Source organism: Labrus bergylta, chromosome 15 (assembly GCF_963930695.1).
Source record: "Labrus bergylta chromosome 15, fLabBer1.1, whole genome shotgun sequence".
Taxonomy (NCBI): Eukaryota; Metazoa; Chordata; class Actinopteri; order Labriformes; family Labridae; genus Labrus; species Labrus bergylta.
In genome coordinates this window covers 27,822,534-27,840,286 of record NC_089209.1, presented here as the reverse complement: position 1 = coordinate 27,840,286, position 17,753 = coordinate 27,822,534, and the positions used below count along the sequence as shown (strand labels likewise).

Below are 17,753 nucleotides of genomic sequence, written 5' to 3'. Positions count from 1 at the left end.
ACTGGAAAAACTGTGGTAGTCTGTGTCATATATCAGACCAGTGAAGATGTACATAATCAATACCAGTTTGATACCATGGCAACAACAATAGTTGAATAATTAATTGAATTTAATTGCAAGAACTGATCTCTGTTTAAATTGGTAACAAGTATTTGTCTGTATTTTCTGACCTGAGTTTAAACCACTGAGAAAGCCTGAGTAACATCCCCTGTCTGTTCCTGCAGGGGGGGCTGGAGTCCCATCGATGGTGGTCTCCATGCTGGAAATGCTGTCTCAGTCTAACTTTCAGTCAACCTAACGACAGGCTGAGAGCTGGAGCTGAGGCGGGTTTTAAACCTCCTGACAAACCGTTACACCACACCCACCTGTCAATCAGGTCAGCTACACGCCTTATTGTGAATAACTCTTATCCTTCATCAAATCAAAACTGATGAGTCATCAAAACATTCACCCCCCGTACAGTGTGTCCATCGAGACATGAGCTAATCACACCTATTTGGTTTTTTGAACCAGGCTGTAAACATGTTAATCTCTGCTGTAAAAACAGGCTTTTTAGAATGGGTGTGTATGTGACTTCCTGTGCTCCTGTAGCCAGGACACTCGAGGAACTGCAGGATTTTACTAACTCTCTGTCTCTGTCTCTGTCTCTTTCTTTCCTCACAGCTTTGGGTAAAAAAAAAAAGGAATATAAGTTTTGTGATTTTTTTAGACTTTCGATCATAATGAAATCATAGATTGTATATTTTAAAATCATGCTGTAGGCCTATTGGAAAGTGAAAACGACACTGTTGACATCCCATGACCGAAAATCACCTTTACATCTCATACATTAGATGACATATCATGCCCCTTGTCCACCTTTCAAACAATCCACTGTGGTCTAAATGAAACATCTATATAACATGAATCAAGTACCAGAGGAGGTTTGTGACCCTGTATAAACCAGCTCTCTCAGAACGCTCCGTTTTGGTGTGTGTGTCTCTTGCAATGACTTTTTTCCCAGTAGACATCACTCCTCTGTAGAGAGAATAGAAATGGCCAACCTGCACAAAAGTTTAGTTCTAGGATGGGGGTGGAGTCCATGGGTATAGGGGAAGGGATTCTTTTTTACCAGAATCCCACTGTGACATCACAAGGAGAGCACATTTGAAACAGAGCATTTCTCTCTGTGTTGTAAGACTTATGCAGACCACAAACAAAGGACTGGATGGATTTATTTCACATTTTGTGGGTCAGTAGACATTCAGGTTACCCAAATATATGTTTAAACACACTGTATAAGTGGATTTTTCCTCATAATAATAATAATAATAGTATGCACCTTTACATCCCACTGATCTTTCCATACAAACGTTTAATTGTCTATATTTTACATATTGTATAAGATATTCTATTTTGAATGCTTCCATGGACCTCCACGTGAGAAATGTTACGTAAAACCTTTTTGGACCAATCATGTGCCGTCGTCCAGGACCGGATGTTGTAATGTAGTTTTGCCCAGAGCGACAGAGTGGACCATCATCTTTTGTCAGAGCTCCAAACAGAGCTAACACTGCGTGTGTTCACTCACACAGACATGAAGCACAACTCGAACGTCCCGGCCTTCCTCACCAAGCTGTGGACTCTGGTGGAGGATGAAAACACCAACGAGTTCATCTGCTGGAGCCAGGTAATGCTAACACTGTTAGCACTGTTGGCTAACGCAGAGCTAGCTGTGAAGTTAGCTTCGTCTGCAGCACCTAGCAACGTTTAACGGTAAACAACAAAACAACGCGAGGAGAAAACAACGTCAATTTACCAAAATGAAAATAGATAAAGAGATAGAGAGACAGCATTTACCCTATATGAAAACACAGCTAAGCGGTTTGATGGTTAAATCAGTGACCGTGTAAACTGGTGACTTTCAGCTGGTTGTCGTAGTTACAGCAGCTGGACAGAGTCCTCCAGTTGCATCTTTGATTAATTTTATAATAATATTTATCCATCATATATATCTTCAATTCATAAACAAACAAAGAGGCTCATTCCGTTTTTAGAGCTGTGTGACTGTAAATATGAACCATGACACCACCAGACGAGGCACCAGTTAACACGGTCACTGGTAAAACCGATACACCGTTATTCTCTGACTTTATTTATCTTTTAAATAAACGACACATGATAATGAAACCACATTTCATAAGAAGTTGTGACGTTTGCTGAGACATGACGTGGGAGCTGATGCTACATGATTAAATAAAGCACTGAGTAAAGGGTTATGTTTACTTTTCTGTAGCATCCCTCGTCTTTTAAATGAGCAATAACTGACCCCTAGTGTTTAAAATGGGTACTGCAGTCGAATTTCTAAACATTATAGAGAGCTGTCTCCCCCCCCCTCCTCTCTATATTCGATGCTCACTCAGGTCTCCATGTGGTGGACACTGAAGCTTCAGTGTTTATCCAGCTCTGCATGGGTCTGTACACCTTTCTGTGTTCTAACCTCTCTCCATTTTTCAAAAACATCTCCAATATTGATCCTAGTTTGAACACGTTTCTGCTCGTGGAGCTTATTATCCTCAGGACAGATTCTTTTCACCTCAGTCTGTCTTAAACAACCTCGGGCTGAGAAAAGCTGCAAGGTTTCTGGATGTGGTTTCTATTAAGCGCTTCATTTGTGAAGTCAGAGATATTCGTGTTTATAGACAACAGTTCATGTAGTGACTCTACAGATGTGTAGTGTTTAACTCCTCCTCAGCTTTTCTTCAGACAGACTCGGCCTCTCTCTATGCTCTTTTCACACCCCATCATGTTACTCACCTGTGAACATTAACCCTATTCACTGTCAGATAGGTAGAGAGAGAGAAACACTTTATTGATCCAGCGGGAAATTCTAAGCATCCAGTAGCAGCTTAAAAAGAAATGCATGATATGAAAGATTTGTTACATCCAAACAACCCCCGCTGCCCCCCCTCCCCAATTATACACTACCTGTCAAAAGTTTGGACACACAACAGGAACAGTATAATCAATAATACAGTATAATATATTATTATGATATACTGTCAGCTGTATCTCAGGCACACAGACAAAATTTTCTTTTTGTTTTACTATTTTCCACATTTAAGAATAATGAAAGATATAAAAACAATAACAGTCAAACATTTAAGTTTTGTTTTAGAAATAAATGCACGCATACGTAGTCATAACCATATCTATTTCTATAAGAAACATGTCAAACATTGAAGCATAAGCCTTTAGATCAAAATGTATTTAAGATTATAACATGGGTTTCAATCAGGTGTGTCCAAACATTTGTCTGGAACTGTATTAACCTGAAGGAATCAGTAATGTGCATATAATTTGACACACTGACACTTCTCAGTTTGAACCTATGTTAATGTTTCCAGTGGGACATGAGGTTTTTATAACCTGCAGCATTTTCTAACTGTTGTTCATCTTTCTGTGGGCTGTTCTCAGGAGGGGAACAGCTTCCTGGTGTTGGACGAGCAGCATTTTGCAAAAGAGATCCTCCCGAAGTTCTTCAAGCACAACAACATGGCCAGCTTCATCCGACAGCTCAACATGTGTAAGTGTTCACTCGCTGTCAGCTCAGAGCGGCTTCAATCACAGTCTGAAGTAAAGAGAGTCAGAGCTTCAATCACAGTCTGAAGTAAAGAGAGTCAGATCGGCTTCAATCACAGTCTGAAGTAAAGAGAGTCAGAGCTTCAATCACAATCTGAAGTAAAGAGAGTCAGAGCGGCTTCAATCACAGTCTGAAGTAAACAGAGTCAGAGCCGCTTCAATCACAGTCTGAAGTAAAGAGAGTCAGAGCCGCTTCAATCACAGTCTGAAGTAAAGAGAGTCAGAGCCGCTTCAATCACAGTCTGAAGTAAAGAGAGTCAGAGCTTCAATCACAGTCTGAAGTAAAGAGAGTCAGAGCCACTTCAATCACAGTCTGAAGTAAAGAGAGTCAGAGCCACTTCAATCATAGTCTGAAGTAAAGAGAGTCAGAGCCGCTTCAATCACAGTCTGAAGTAAAGAGAGTCAGAGCTTCAATCACAGTCTGAAGTAAAGAGAGTCAGAGCCGCTTCAATCACAGTCTGAAGTAAAGAGAGTCAGAGCTTCAATCACAGTCTGAAGTAAAGAGAGTCAGAGCCGCTTCAATCACAGTCTGAAGTAAAGAGAGTCAGAGCGGCTTCAATCACAGTCTGAAGTAAAGAGAGTCAGAGCCACTTCAATCACAGTCTGAAGTAAAGAGAGTCAGAGCCGCTTCAATCACAGTCTGAAGTAAAGAGAGTCAGAGCTTCAATCACAATCTGAAGTAAAGAGAGTCAGAGCGGCTTCAATCACAGTCTGAAGTAAAGAGAGTCAGAGCGGCTTCAATCACAGTCTGAAGTAAAGAGAGTCAGAGCCGCTTCAATCACAGTCTGAAGTAAAGAGAGTCAGAGCGGCTTCAATCACAGTCTGAAGTAAAGAGAGTCAGAGCGGCTTCAATCACAGTCTGAAGTAAAGCGAGTCAGAGCGGCTTCAATCACAGTCTGAAGTAAAGAGAGTCAGAGCCGCTTCAATCACAGTCTGAAGTAAAGAGAGTCAGAGCTTCAATCACATTCTGAAGTAAAGAGAGTCAGAGCCGCTTCAATCACAGTCTGAAGTAAAGAGAGTCAGAGCCGCTTCAATCACAGTCTGAAGTAAAGAGAGTCAGAGCCGCTTCAATCACAGTCTGAAGTAAAGAGTCAGAGCTTCAATCACAGTCTGAAGTAAAGAGTCAGAGCTTCAATCACAGTCTGAAGTAAAGAGTCAGAGCTTCAATCACAGTCTGAAGTAAAGAGAGTCAGAGCTTCAATCACATTCTGAAGTAAAGAGAGTCAGAGCCGCTTCAATCACAGTCTGAGGTAAAGAGAGTCAGAGCCGCTTCAATCACAGTCTGAAGTAAAGAGAGTCAGAGCTGCTTCAATCACAGTCTGAAGTAAAGAGTCAGAGCTTCAATCACAGTCTGAAGTAAAGAGTCAGAGCTTCAATCACAGTCTGAAGTAAAGAGAGTCAGAGCCGCTTCAATCACAGTCTGAAGTAAAGAGAGTCAGAGCCACTTCAATCACAGTCTGAAGTAAAGAGTCAGATCTTCAATCACAGTCTGAAGTACAGAGAGTCAGAGCTTCAATCACAGTCTGAAGTAAAGAGAGTCAGAGCCGCTTCAATCACAGTCTGAAGTAAAGAGAGTCAGAGCTTCAATCACAGTCTGAAGTAAAGAGAGTCAGAGCGGCTTCAATCACAGTCTGAAGTAAAGAGAGTCAGAGTGGCTTCAATCAGTCTGAAGTAAAGAGAGTCAGAGCTTCAATCATAGTCTGAAGTAAAGAGTGTCAGAGCTTCAATCACAGTCTGAAGTAAAGAGAGTCAGAGAGGCTTCAGTCAGTCTGAAGTAAAGAGAGTCAGAGCTTCAATCACAGTCTGAAGTAAAGAGAGTCAGAGCGGCTTCAATCACAGTCTGAAGTAAAGAGAGTCAGAGTGGCTTCAATCAGTCTGAAGTAAAGAGAGTCAGAGCTTCAATCATAGTCTGAAGTAAAGAGTGTCAGAGCTTCAATCACAGTCTGAAGTAAAGAGAGTCAGAGAGGCTTCAGTCAGTCTGAAGTAAAGAGAGTCAGAGCTTCAATCATAGTCTGAAGAAAAGAGTGTCAGAGCTTCAATCACAGTCTGAAGTAAAGAGAGTCAGAGCGGCTTCAATCACAGTCTGAGGTAAAGGTGTGTGTGTGTGTGTGTGTGTGTGTGTGTGTGTGTGTGTGTGTGTTTCTTCGCGTGTTTCTTCGTGTGTTTTTTGTTTCTGTGTGTGTGTTTGTGTTTCTCTGTGTGTGTGTTTTTGTTTCTCTGTGTGTGTGTTTTTGTTTCTCTGTGTGTGTGTGTGTTTGTGTTTCTCTGTGTGTGTGTTTGTGTTTCTGTGTGTAGATGGTTTCCGTAAAGTGATGCACATGGACACGGGGATCGTGAAACAGGAAAGAGACGGTCCGGTGGAGTTTCAGCACCCGTACTTTAAACACGGTCAGGATGACCTGCTGGAGAACATCAAGAGAAAGGTAGAGTCATCATCCATCTGTTCTTCACCTGTCAATCATCACTCACCTGTCCATTACTCACCTGTCCATTACTCACCTGTCCATCACTCACCTGTCCATCATCACTCACCTGTCCATCATCACTCACCTGTCCATTACTCACCTGTCCATTACTCACCTGTCCATCACTCACCTGTCCATCATCACTCACCTGTCCATCATCACTCACCTGTTCATCATCACTCACCTGTCCATCATCACTCACCTGTTCATCATCACTCACCTGTCCATCACTCACCTGTCCATCATCACTCACCTGTCCATCATCACTCACCTGTCAATCACTCACCTGTCCATCATCACTCACCTGTCCATCACTCACCTGGCCATCATCATTCACCTGTCAATCACTCACCTATCCATCATCACTCACCTGTCCATCATCACTCACCTGTCAATCACTCACCTGTCCATCATCACTCACCTGTCCATCATCACTCACCTGTCAATCACTCACCTGTCCATCATCACTCACCTGTCCATCACTCACCTGTCCATCATCACTCACCTGTCAATCATCACTCACCTGTCCATCACTCACCTGTCCATCATCACTCACCTGTCCATCACTCACCTGTCCATCATCACTCACCTGTCAATCATCACTCACCTGTCCATCACTCACCTGTCAATCATCACTCACCTGTCCATCATCACTCACCTGTCCATCATCATTCACCTGTCCATCACTCACCTGTCTCTCCCCCCCCCCCCCCCCCGAACTGTGTTAACATTGTTTTACTGTCTGTGTTCAGGTTTCTAATGCTCGACCCGAGGACTCAAAGATCCGACAGGAGGACCTGACAAAGATCATAGCCAGCGTTCAGAGTGTTCACAGCAAACAGGAGAACATCGACGCCCGGCTCATCACGCTGAAGAGGTGAGTGTGAACCCTGATCTGTGACTGATTGATCTGCCAACCATGATTAAATACTCAATGACAAGTGGATGGATGCAGCCTCACCGTACAGGTCAGACTGTCGATACACGGACACCAAGCACATAGCATGGTAATTATTCAGACATGTCTGTTACCGTGGAGACCAAACCAGCAGGTCTGTTAGTGTGCTCCAAGGAGACCATCATATTCAGTCAGCACTTCATCAGGTCTTAAATCTAACCCACCGTGTGCGTGCGTGTGTGTGTGTGTGTGTGTGTGTGTTTTCTCAGGGAGAACGAGGCTCTGTGGAGGGAGATCTCAGACCTGAGACAGAAACACGTTCACCAGCAGCAGCTCATCAAAAAGGTGAGAACAAACCTGAGCATTACTGTGTTCCCGTCAACACTGATTATGATTGGTCATGAATCACCTTGAGGGTCCTGCAGCCCACAGGGTTAAACACAGCTCATTAATCTCTGTCTGTCGTGGTGCATCTTCTGATGGGTTACTGAGCTGGACTCTCTCACCTGCTCTGTGTGTCAGCCTGCAGGTGTTCTGAATCTTCACCTGTTTGAATCTTAACCTGAATTTTGTTGTCATTTTCAGTTGATCCATTTCATTGTCACATTGGTCCAGAACAACCACATCCTGAATTTAAAGCGTAAAAGGTGAGTTCACTCTGAGCTGCGTCCCCCAGGTGAGGTGGGTCACCTCCACATGTCTAATAATCACTGATCAATCTGTACACTTCTCACGTCTCAGCTGTGGGTTTCATGACACGGCAGTTCCCCCCTCAGTAAAGTTAGAGCCTCTTGATCGCCCCCTGGAGGAGCGGCTGTGAGTTTAGGGAGCATTTGGATATGCAGCAATGAAACACTCCGAGCTGATTTACTAAACGTCACACCGTCTGCTGCGTCTTCAGGGTGGAGAATCTATTCTTGACTTACAGGAGCAGTACATAACTCTGACACCTAGTGTTTAAAACAGGTACTGTAGTCTACATTCTAAACATTATAGAGAGCTGTCTCACCCCCCTCCTCTCTAGAGATGATGTTCACGCAGGTCACCATGTGGTGGACTCTGAAGCTTCAGTGTTTATCCAGCTCTGCATGGGTCTGTAAACCTTTCTGTGTTCTAACCTCTCTCCATTTTTCAAAAGCATCGCCAATATTGATCCTAGTTTGAGCACGTTTCTGCTCGTGGAGCTTATTAGAAACATGCAGAGGCTTTTTAGGTTGGGTACAATCACTTCTATCTGAAGTATCCATCACTGCAACACCTGTTGGTTTGACCTGATAACTGCTCTCATATCTGGCAAAGCGAGGGGTGTCCAAAACAGCCGTGTGGGGGTGTCTTTAAACCGTCTACCTTCTCTGGTCCAAACAAATCCAGATCATTCAGGACCAGAATCTAAAGTTAGGAGGACATACTGGCTGCTGCATTGTTGTCAGAGAAGCCAGCACTTCAACATAGCATGTTTCATTAATGTCTGATCAGATAGTAAGATCACTTTATCATCTCACTCTCTACACATCTCACTGATTGGAGCACAAAGTTGTAGATTAATATTCTAAACAGTCGTCTTGCGTCAGCCACTAAATGAAAACCGTTTCTCTATAAAGATGATTAATATCAAACATCTCTGTCTGAACTTTGTGTGTTTTTGTGTTTTTGTGTTTTTCAGGCCAATTCTGATGAACAGCAGCGGGAAGAAGCCCAAATACATCCATGAGATCTTTGAAGACAAAGTGTGTGTGGATCAGGTCAGTGAACACAGCTCCTCCTCCTCCTCATTATTTCATATGAACAGATGAGATGTGATGTATCAGGTGCGTTATGATGTGTTTTCTGTCCAGTCGTCTGTCGGCAGTCTGAGCGGGGGAAAGGCAGAGGCTTCTGATGATGTCATCATCTGTGATGTCACTGAGAGCGATGTTGAGGTGACGGAGGAGTCACTGCAGGCGTTGGACCCCGGGTCAGATGAAATGATTATTATTAATATTCACTCTGTTGTAGATGAAGCATCAGTCCGTCCACTCACATGCAGTCTGACCTCCTCCCTCAGAGAGATGGAGATTGTGGAGGTGGAGCTGTACAACGGGGCAGAGGTGGAGCTGAGCGCCGTCAGCTCAGAGGACAGCAGGCAGACGGAGAATGGGAACAAGACGGGCAGCACGCCAGACAGTAACGCACCCACGACCAGCACATCTCATGCCTCTGCTCCGCCAGGCACCGCTCCGCCCAGCGTGGCTCCAACGAGCAGCACATCCACCAGCTCCGCCCTGCAGCTGAACAAAGCTGCATCTCTGAGTCTGGAGGACCCCATGAAGATGATGGACTCCATCCTGAACGAGAACGGAGCCATCTCTCAGAACATCAACCTTCTGGGAAAGTAAGACACAAACTGAAGGTGTAGACTCTCACTTTAGATTCAGACTCCTTTTATTCAACTAAACAACACCATCAGCAACCTTGGGTTGACAAATGAAGTCAAAACAACAAAAACCAAGCTGAAGTGTAAAATCCTGCAGTTCTTAAAGTGTCCACTAGAGGCTGGCTGCAGGAGCACAGGAAGTCACATACACACCCATTCTAAAAAGTCTGTTTTTACAGCAGAGATGAACATGTTTACAGCCTTGTTCAAAAAACCAAATAGGTGTGATTAGCTCATGTCTGGATGGACACACACTGTACGGGGGGGTGAATGTTTTGATGACTCATCAGTTTTGATTTGATGAAGGATAAGAGTTATTCACAATAAGGCGTGTAGCTGACCTGATTGACAGGTGGGCGTGGTGTAACGGTTTGTCAGGAGGTTTAAAACCTGCCTCAGCTCCAGCTCTCAGCCTGTCGTTAGGCTGACTGATAGTTAGACTGAGACAGCATTTCCAGCATGGAGACCGCCATCGATGAACAGACGGGTGATGTTACTCAGGCTTCATCCAGTAATATTCACAGTCTATGCAGACGACTCTCTGATATCTGGCAGAGAACTTGTCTGCAGACAGAGGCGGGCTCAGTTTGTGAAAAATGACACTTTATAAACCGTTTATCGGTGTTACGGATTAAAGAGTGACCGTGTGAACTGGTGACTTCAGCCAAATGTATCTATGGTTGTCATGGTTACTGATATACAGTATATGATTGGTAAGTGACATTCGTTTAGACTTTCCATCTTTAAACTCTGTTGTAACTATGGTAACCACAGAAGCATTGTGCTGAGAGTCACCAGTTAAGATGGTCCCTCTTTAAACTGTAACACCGGTGTTACAGAAACAGGTGAAGAAACAGAAACATCGTGTGTGTGTGTGTGTGTGTGTGTGTGTCAGGCTGGAGCTGATGGATTATCTGGACAGTATCGACTGCAGTCTGGAGGATTTTCAGGCCATGCTGTACGGGAAACAGTTTGGAATCGATGTTGATGCTCTGGAGGTGAAAACACACACTGAACCCCCCCTCGTTGTCATACTTCGCTCCTCCTCATCCTGTTTCATCTTCTCTCCCTCCTCATCCACCTCTTTCCCTTTCTTCTCTTTATTCTCCTCCTCCAATTTATTATTTTCTTCATCCAACTTCTTCTTTCTGCTCTTTTTCTCTTGTGTTTTCTTCTCCTCCTCCCTCTAATGTAATCCTCTTTCCATCTGGCTCTTTCCTCCTCTTTCTCCTCCTCCCCCTTGACCCCCCCCCCTTCTCCTTGTCATTCTTCTTACTCGTTCACCAGACGTCACCACGTATTAAATCATTTTTGATCTTTGTGTTTTTTAGGAGAGTGCGTCCTCCAAAGAGAGCCTCGTAGAGCTAACCAGAGGACGGACGGAAGAAGACAATACAGGTGAGACACACACACACACACACACACAGAAGCGGTCACAGTGTTTCGAGGTGTGATTACTGGTCCTGATGCTCTGACAGTGAAACACGTCTTTGGATCTTTATTGATCTAACATTCAATGGGTGTCATGTGTTCAGATAAACAGTTGATCCAGTACATCTCCTGCCCCCTGCTGGCCTTCCTGGACGGCTGCACCCCTACTGCAGATTTAGACCTGGGCTCCAGCAGCTCCTCCACCTCCCACCTGCAGCTCTCCTCCTCTGCCTCACTGGACTCCTCCCCCCTGTCAGACCTGCTGGAGTCCAGCCTGGAGACCAAGCAGTCAGCCCACAGCTCCCTGATCCGCCTGGAGCCGCTGACCGAGGCTGAGGCCAGCCAGGAGACACTCTTCTACATGTGTGAACTCAGTCCTGCTGCAGCCGATACAGACTCCTCCCACATGGACGCTCTTTGAAACAAACTCTGACCACCTGGACCGTGTCTGAGTGGAGGGGACTTTAGGGAGAGTGACCCCCTCAGTCTGACGCTGATCTCAGTGTGTGTGTGTGTGTGTGTGTCCTTCTTACATTTTTAAGAAAACATTTAAAGTTTATTAAGTGTGATGAAGGTGTTCTACTTCCCCTCTGAACACATCATCTTTTACAAAGAGTAAGACAGGCAGCCGAGTGCTCAGAGAGTGAGACAGCTTAGGGCTCAGAGTGAGACAGTCAAAATTTCAGAGTGAGACAATCGAGGGCTCAGAGTGAGACAGATGAACTCTCCTCTGTAGATGAATTAACTTTATTTACTTTAATGTTTTCTTCTAAGTGATAGTGTGACACACACACACACTGCTCCTTCAGCAGAGATCTCTGAGTGTCAGTGAGGAGGCGTCACTCCTCTCCTGTATTTACAGACTCAAACATTTGTATTATTTATTCTCTTTCTGTTCGTCTTTAATGCTTTTGTTATTTTACTGAGACTGTCCTTCAAACGTCAGTACTTCACAGACTTCTACTCCTGCTCCTCCTCTTCCTGCTGTTCTTCCTCTTCCTGCTCCTCCTTTCTGAATTAGTTTTTTTACGTTAATGACAGCAGCAGTCTGCACAGCTGGGAATAAAACCTATTCAAACCTGTCCAACAAGCTTCAGATTACCTGAGCAGGTGATGCAGCCTTCCAGCTTGAACGTAGTAGACAACCAGTGCTCATGCTTGTTGCCATGGCGATACTGACCTGAGGAGCGAGACATGGAAGACTCAATGCACGCTAATAATAGAACATCATTAAAATGTTACTCGAGCAGATGGCCTGACCACATCTCACTGCAGGCAGCAGGTGGCGCTGCGCTCCTTTAAAAATGTTGCTTGTAAATAAATATCACTTTTCAACATTTTTTCTGAAATAGTAGGTTTTTTTTCTGAAGTGGATAAAGATTCTCTTTAAGTGAAGGCAATATTAAACCTGCCTTCTCTAACATCCAGCACCTTATAGACGTCTGTGAAGATTTTATTAACCAGTGCATGGTGTCAATCTGTAGTCTCAAGTCTTCTTTAAAGGCTTTATATGTGATTTTTTGATCCAGCAGATGTCGCCCTTGAGCTCCAGCATGAAACCAAAACAACTCGCGCTGCATTGTTGTGTTAGCATGCTAATGCTAGCGATCTTTATTATGCTGGTATCCTCACACTGCATGTAAATTTACCTGAAATGAGCGTGATCTAGAAACACAGTTAAGCAGTGAGTACAGTATGTTATTCTTCTTTTCTCTAGTCCCTCAATTAAACAACTTTTATACACGAGGGGAGGAGTCAGCCGGCCGTCCTGCCGATGTAAACAAACTGAAGATAGGACTCTGAAAACTCTGAAAACATCACAGACAGTGGGACTCGAGTGTTACACCCATTGTAGACAGTCATGACTCACAGAGTTATTTCCTATGGTGGCTGGGAAGTGCAAAGCAAAATTACTAAGTGTTAAACACTTTTACAAAATGTGAGACAAATTTACATTTTGGAAAACATTTTTACATTTTATGAAACAATTACAAAACCAAAAACACTTACCAAGGACAAAACAAATGTACAAGATGCAAAACACTTTAACAATCGACACGAGACAAATTTACAAGAGGCAGAACACTTTTACCAGTCCCCAAACAAATTTACAAACGACAGAATCTTGACGGAAAGGGAATGTACCGCGACAAAACAAAACAAACAAAATGACCCCTCACTCGATCACTTCCGACATTTGGTACATTCCCATTTTGTCAAGATTCTGTCGTTTGTCTCATCGATTGTAAAAGTGTTTCACATCTTGTAAATTTGTTTTATAAAATGTAAAGGTGTTTTTTCCTTGGTATAAGTGTTTTGGTTTTGTAATTTTGTTTTCTAAAAATGTAAAAAGGTTTTTCAAAATGTAAATTTGTCTCACATTTGAAATTTTGCTTATCAGCCACTAATTCAGAGGATATACTTGATTTCTATTACATTTAAGTGTGAAAAATCACAAAGCCTTTAACACATGTTTAATTAGTCGAAGAGACCAGAAAGAGGGGAGGAGTTAGGGGTGGGGTTACCTGTGACTGACAAGTTGCTACCATGGCAACCTAAAAATATCAGTTGTTCTCAAAAGCTCTGAGGTGACGGCTGTTTGTTTCGAGTGAGATTTTTTCTCAGGAAATGACGATGTTTGGAAAAAAAAGGGCGGAGCTGGAGAGGAGCCCAACTGAATATGAAATGAAGGTTTTTAAAAAGCAAAAGATACAAAATTCTGTTCTGTATCAATACTTTTATTCTGAAGGACTTCCTGCAGAACTCTGTGTTCAGCACAGACTCTCTGGGAGAAAATAGCAAAATAATTCCACTAAAATCAATATAATCTTCACGTTGTATTTTATCTAGAAACAAAACCAAGCGTAAGTTAAAAAAAAACACAAAATCAAACACTCTTGTCTTTAAGTGGACTTTTATTAAACCAGGTACAGATTTTCAGAATAAAAGCACAAAAACAACCAAACTCTGAGAGAAGCTACATACTAATGCTAACACCACCAAATAAGTTAACTCATCTAAACAATATTTATACATTAAAGTCAGAGCAACAAACACAGGCGTGTGTGTGTGTGTGTGTGCTGCAGATACACACTTACTTGAGCAGGTCATTAATGATTACAACACTCTGCTACACAGCACTAAAGCTGATCAGTCTCTCCCTTTTTTACATGAAACACAGTTTTAATTAATGTAATACTGATGCTGGCCACAGGTGGCGCTGCTCTCACACTGTTAAGAGTCACAGAGTTAAAGAAGCATGCAGCTCTGTTCTAACACACACCACATATTTACAACAACAAAAGCTACAGGGAGTGGGGTCACAGCAGGATAGCAAGCTGTAGCATGGGGGCGGCGTAAGCAGTGATTCAGGGGGCGGGATCAGCTGCGGCCTGCTCAGTCGAAGTCTCTGTTGACGAGGACGAGCGGAGCAGCCAGCGTCCACACGTAGAGGGCGATACAAATCCAGCTGGACGAGATCTTCACCCACACGGACGGCCAACGACTCGTCATCACCTCGTAGTTCGAGTCCGGACTGAAGACAGAGCGAACACACACAGTGTTGATAATAAAGAACATGTTTCATTACCTGTTGTGTGTACACGTGTACCTGCGATGTAGCTGTGTGTGTACCTGTGTAAGTGTGTGTACCTGTGTATGTGTAAGTGTGTGTACCTACGAGGTAGCTGTGTATGTGTAAGTGTGTGTACCTGCGATGTAGCTGTGTGTGTACCTGTGTATGTGTAAGTGTGTGTACCTACGAGGTAGCTGTGTGTGTACCTGTGTATGTGTAAGTGTGTGTACCTGCGATGTAGCTGTGTATGTGTAAGTGTGTGTACCTGCGATGTAGCTGTGTGTATACCTGTGTATGTGTAAGTGTGTGCACCTGTGTGGTAGCTGTGTGCGTACCTGTGTATGTGTAAGTGTGTGTACCTGTGTATGTGTAAGTATGTGTACCTGTGTATGTGTAAGTATGTGTACCTGTGAGGTAGCTGTGTGTGTGTCCTACCTGTACCAGTTGGTGAGCGTCATCATGATGTAGAGCGAGGCGAGGAACAGCATGAAGTGGAAGAAGGAGTACGAGTACGTCACTCCGTCCTTCTCATTGTCCACGGCTCGGCTCAGAGCACCGTCCTCCTCGAAGGCGTCCGTCTGAGGACCGTCCTCAATAAGAGCCGACTCGTCACTCGTCAGGGTCAGCTTGTTTACCTGTGCATTGGACGAGTTACGGATACTGACAGAGAGAGAGAGGTTAGAATCCGACCGGTGGACCTGCCTCATGTTTGCAGAGCGGACAGTCCTCTCACCTGGAGTACAGCACACACATCAGGAACAGGATCAATCCCACAATCCCCTGTGCGTCCCACCACTGGACCACATGGTCCTGACCCGCAGGGCTGGTGCTGTTCAGCCCGATGATCCCCAGGAGGCTGGGGTTACACTTCCTGTCTGTGAGAGAGAGAGAGAGAGAGAGAGAGAGAAAGAGACGTGATGACGCAGCAGGAACATCATCAGTAACTTCCTGATGCTGGGTGTGAGTGTGAGCTCACCTGGCTCGTTGGTCATAGCAGACCAGGTGAGGTACATGGTGTACAGGGTGACCAAGGAGGACTGCAGCAGACCAGAGCGAGGCTGAGACTCCTGCATAAACACACACACAGAGTCTGATCACACATGGCACACTTCTAAATCCTGGCGTACACACTGTGTTTTCAGGACAATTCTGATTTCAGGGTCGGGCTGAACTGAGTCAGTCACCCAGACGAGAACCAATTATGGACGATCAGCTGCTCCCAACTGATGAATTTCTTACATGTTTGATATTTTGGTCCATTCCTCAAATTCACAGCTTTTTATCCAGATTGTGTGCACAAACTGACTGACAATGTCCTAAATCACCACGGCAACAGCAGGCATGCCTTTTTAATCTCGCTCTCTCCCCCCCCCGATCAGCAAAAATATTAATGAGATAAACATTGAAATATCTGCAGACCTCCAGCTGACGAGAGATTTCTGATGTAGCTGCAAGTTGTTGCTTTAGTGTGTGTGTGTGTGTGTGTGTGTGTGTGTACCTGGATCTGAGGCAGGATGGACATGACGGAGGCGGCGATGCAGAGTAGCATGTTGATGCTGATGAAGACTTTGTTCTCGGTGCAGCCCTCAGAGTGTGTGTAGTAAACGTAGAACAGAACCAGAGAGACCAGAGACAGCACGTAGTTCAGAGCTGTGACCGACAGCAGGGCTGAGGACAGGACAGGACAGGACACACACACACACACACACACACACACACACACACACACACACACACACACACACACACACACACACACACACACACACACACACACACACACACACACACACACACACACACACACACACACACACACACACACACACACACACACACACACACACACACACACACACACACACACACACGATAGAAAAAGATTCCATCTCTGTCATTAAGTGAAAGATTCAAAAGGAACTGAAGCTTTATTCAAACTACATCTGTGTCCTCAGGCGGCGAGATGAAGGAATCCATCACAGCTTGTAGAACAAACTTCTGCACACCATGTGAACAGTTCAAAAACACTGGCAACCAAAGACCCTTAAAACCAGAAACATCTGACCCATAAATCACAATGTTGCCGATGGTTTTTGTGAAATTAAACAGTGAACAGGAGTTCTCCTGCAATGTTTTGGATATAACACTAAATGTCCCTACATTGCGTTGTGCTTGGACTTCTGATCTTGTTGTCGTGCTAACGTGTATCGATATTTTATGGAAGTTTAAAATCTGTGTAATGATGTCTCCATGACAACTGTCAGTCAAACACTTTGAACCCTCCTATGAACGCAGTCAGCTTACCTGCATACCAGCAGCGAGAGTTCCCCTCCTCCATCTTCTCCACCCAGGACTCGTTCCAGGAGTGGGCGAAGTCGATGAGGAGAACCAGCTGGATGAGGATGAAGCAGAATGCTCCGGACATGCCCACGTAGAACCAGACTGAGGGGGCACGGGGGGGGGGGGTTAATGCAGCTGTCAGTCACACACCAATGATGTCACAGAGCTCAGGTACAGTAAGGAGGATCTACCTGTGGTGAAGGGTCCCTCTGAGATGAAGAAGGATCCGATGGTGATGGCAGTTGCTGCAGCGAACTTAAAGAACCAGAACCTGAGAACAGAGACAACAAAGCTGTGATCACATGCTGACAGGTGTAGGAACAGGTGTATGTACAGGTGAAGGAACAGGTGTATGAACAGGTGAAGGAACAGGTGTATGAACAGGTGAAGGAACAGGTGAAGGAACAGGTGTATGTACAGGTGTATGTACAGGTGAAGGAACAGGTGTATGTACAGGTGTATGTACAGGTGTATGAACAGGTGTATGTACAGGTGAAGGAACAGGTGTATGAACAGGTGTATGTACAGGTGAAGGAACAGGTGTATGAACAGGTGTATGTACAGGTGTATGTACAGGTGTATGAACAGGTGAAGGAACAGGTGTATGAACAGGTGAAGGAACAGGTGTATGTACAGGTGAAGGAACAGGTGTATGTACAGGTGTGCGTACAAGTGTACGAACAGGTGTACCTACAGGTGTACGAACAGGTGTACGTACAGGTGTATGTACATGTGTATGAACAGGTGAAGGAACAGGTGTATGAACAGGTAACCGGTAACAGGTGTACTCAGACTGACCCGTTGTGCAGGGCGGCGCGGGGGTCCTGGCTGCTCTTCACTCGGATCATGAGCATAGAGAAGAGGAGGAAGAACATGGCCATGCCGAAGCAGACGCGGTAAACGGCTTTGTACCCGACCAGCACGTCACAGTTCACGTGACCCTCCACACCTGGGAGGGAGGTACCTGCCCCTCCCTCACAGAAACCTGGGATCTACAGCAGGAGACACAGA

General features: G+C 44.6%; 2 protein-coding genes across 3 annotated transcripts in view; one reads left to right on the top strand and one right to left on the bottom strand.

Moving 5' to 3' along the window:
* The first annotated feature begins 1,483 nt into the window (after positions 1–1,483).
* Positions 1,484–12,165, top strand: hsf2 (heat shock transcription factor 2). Of its 2 annotated transcripts, XM_020656718.3 has the most exons (12): positions 1,484–1,669; positions 3,457–3,565; positions 5,917–6,044; positions 6,839–6,963; positions 7,254–7,329; positions 7,570–7,631; positions 8,648–8,726; positions 8,820–8,938; positions 9,029–9,355; positions 10,293–10,395; positions 10,729–10,795; positions 10,933–12,165. In XM_020656718.3, exons 1-12 carry the CDS (start codon positions 1,577–1,579, stop codon positions 11,247–11,249), a joined length of 1,605 nt encoding a protein of 534 aa, XP_020512374.2. In that variant the 5' UTR covers positions 1,484–1,576; the 3' UTR covers positions 11,250–12,165. The 2 variants fall into 2 exon arrangements, with proteins under 2 accessions (XP_020512374.2, XP_065819859.1); XM_065963787.1 differs by having other exon boundaries at positions 8,820–9,355.
* A 1,560-nt stretch (positions 12,166–13,725) lies between these two features.
* Positions 13,726–17,753, bottom strand: part of serinc1 (serine incorporator 1) — a 10,336-nt gene continuing 6,308 nt past the window's right edge. Inside the window, exons 3-10 of the mRNA XM_020656724.3 lie at positions 17,541–17,734; positions 16,934–17,013; positions 16,707–16,844; positions 15,901–16,070; positions 15,379–15,469; positions 15,136–15,277; positions 14,838–15,062; positions 13,726–14,363 (exon numbers count right to left, since the gene is read on the bottom strand). Of these exons, the coding sequence (XP_020512380.1) occupies positions 14,225–14,363; positions 14,838–15,062; positions 15,136–15,277; positions 15,379–15,469; positions 15,901–16,070; positions 16,707–16,844; positions 16,934–17,013; positions 17,541–17,734 (1,179 nt within the window). The 3' untranslated portion in view covers positions 13,726–14,224. The remainder of the gene's footprint in view (positions 14,364–14,837; positions 15,063–15,135; positions 15,278–15,378; positions 15,470–15,900; positions 16,071–16,706; positions 16,845–16,933; positions 17,014–17,540; positions 17,735–17,753) is intronic.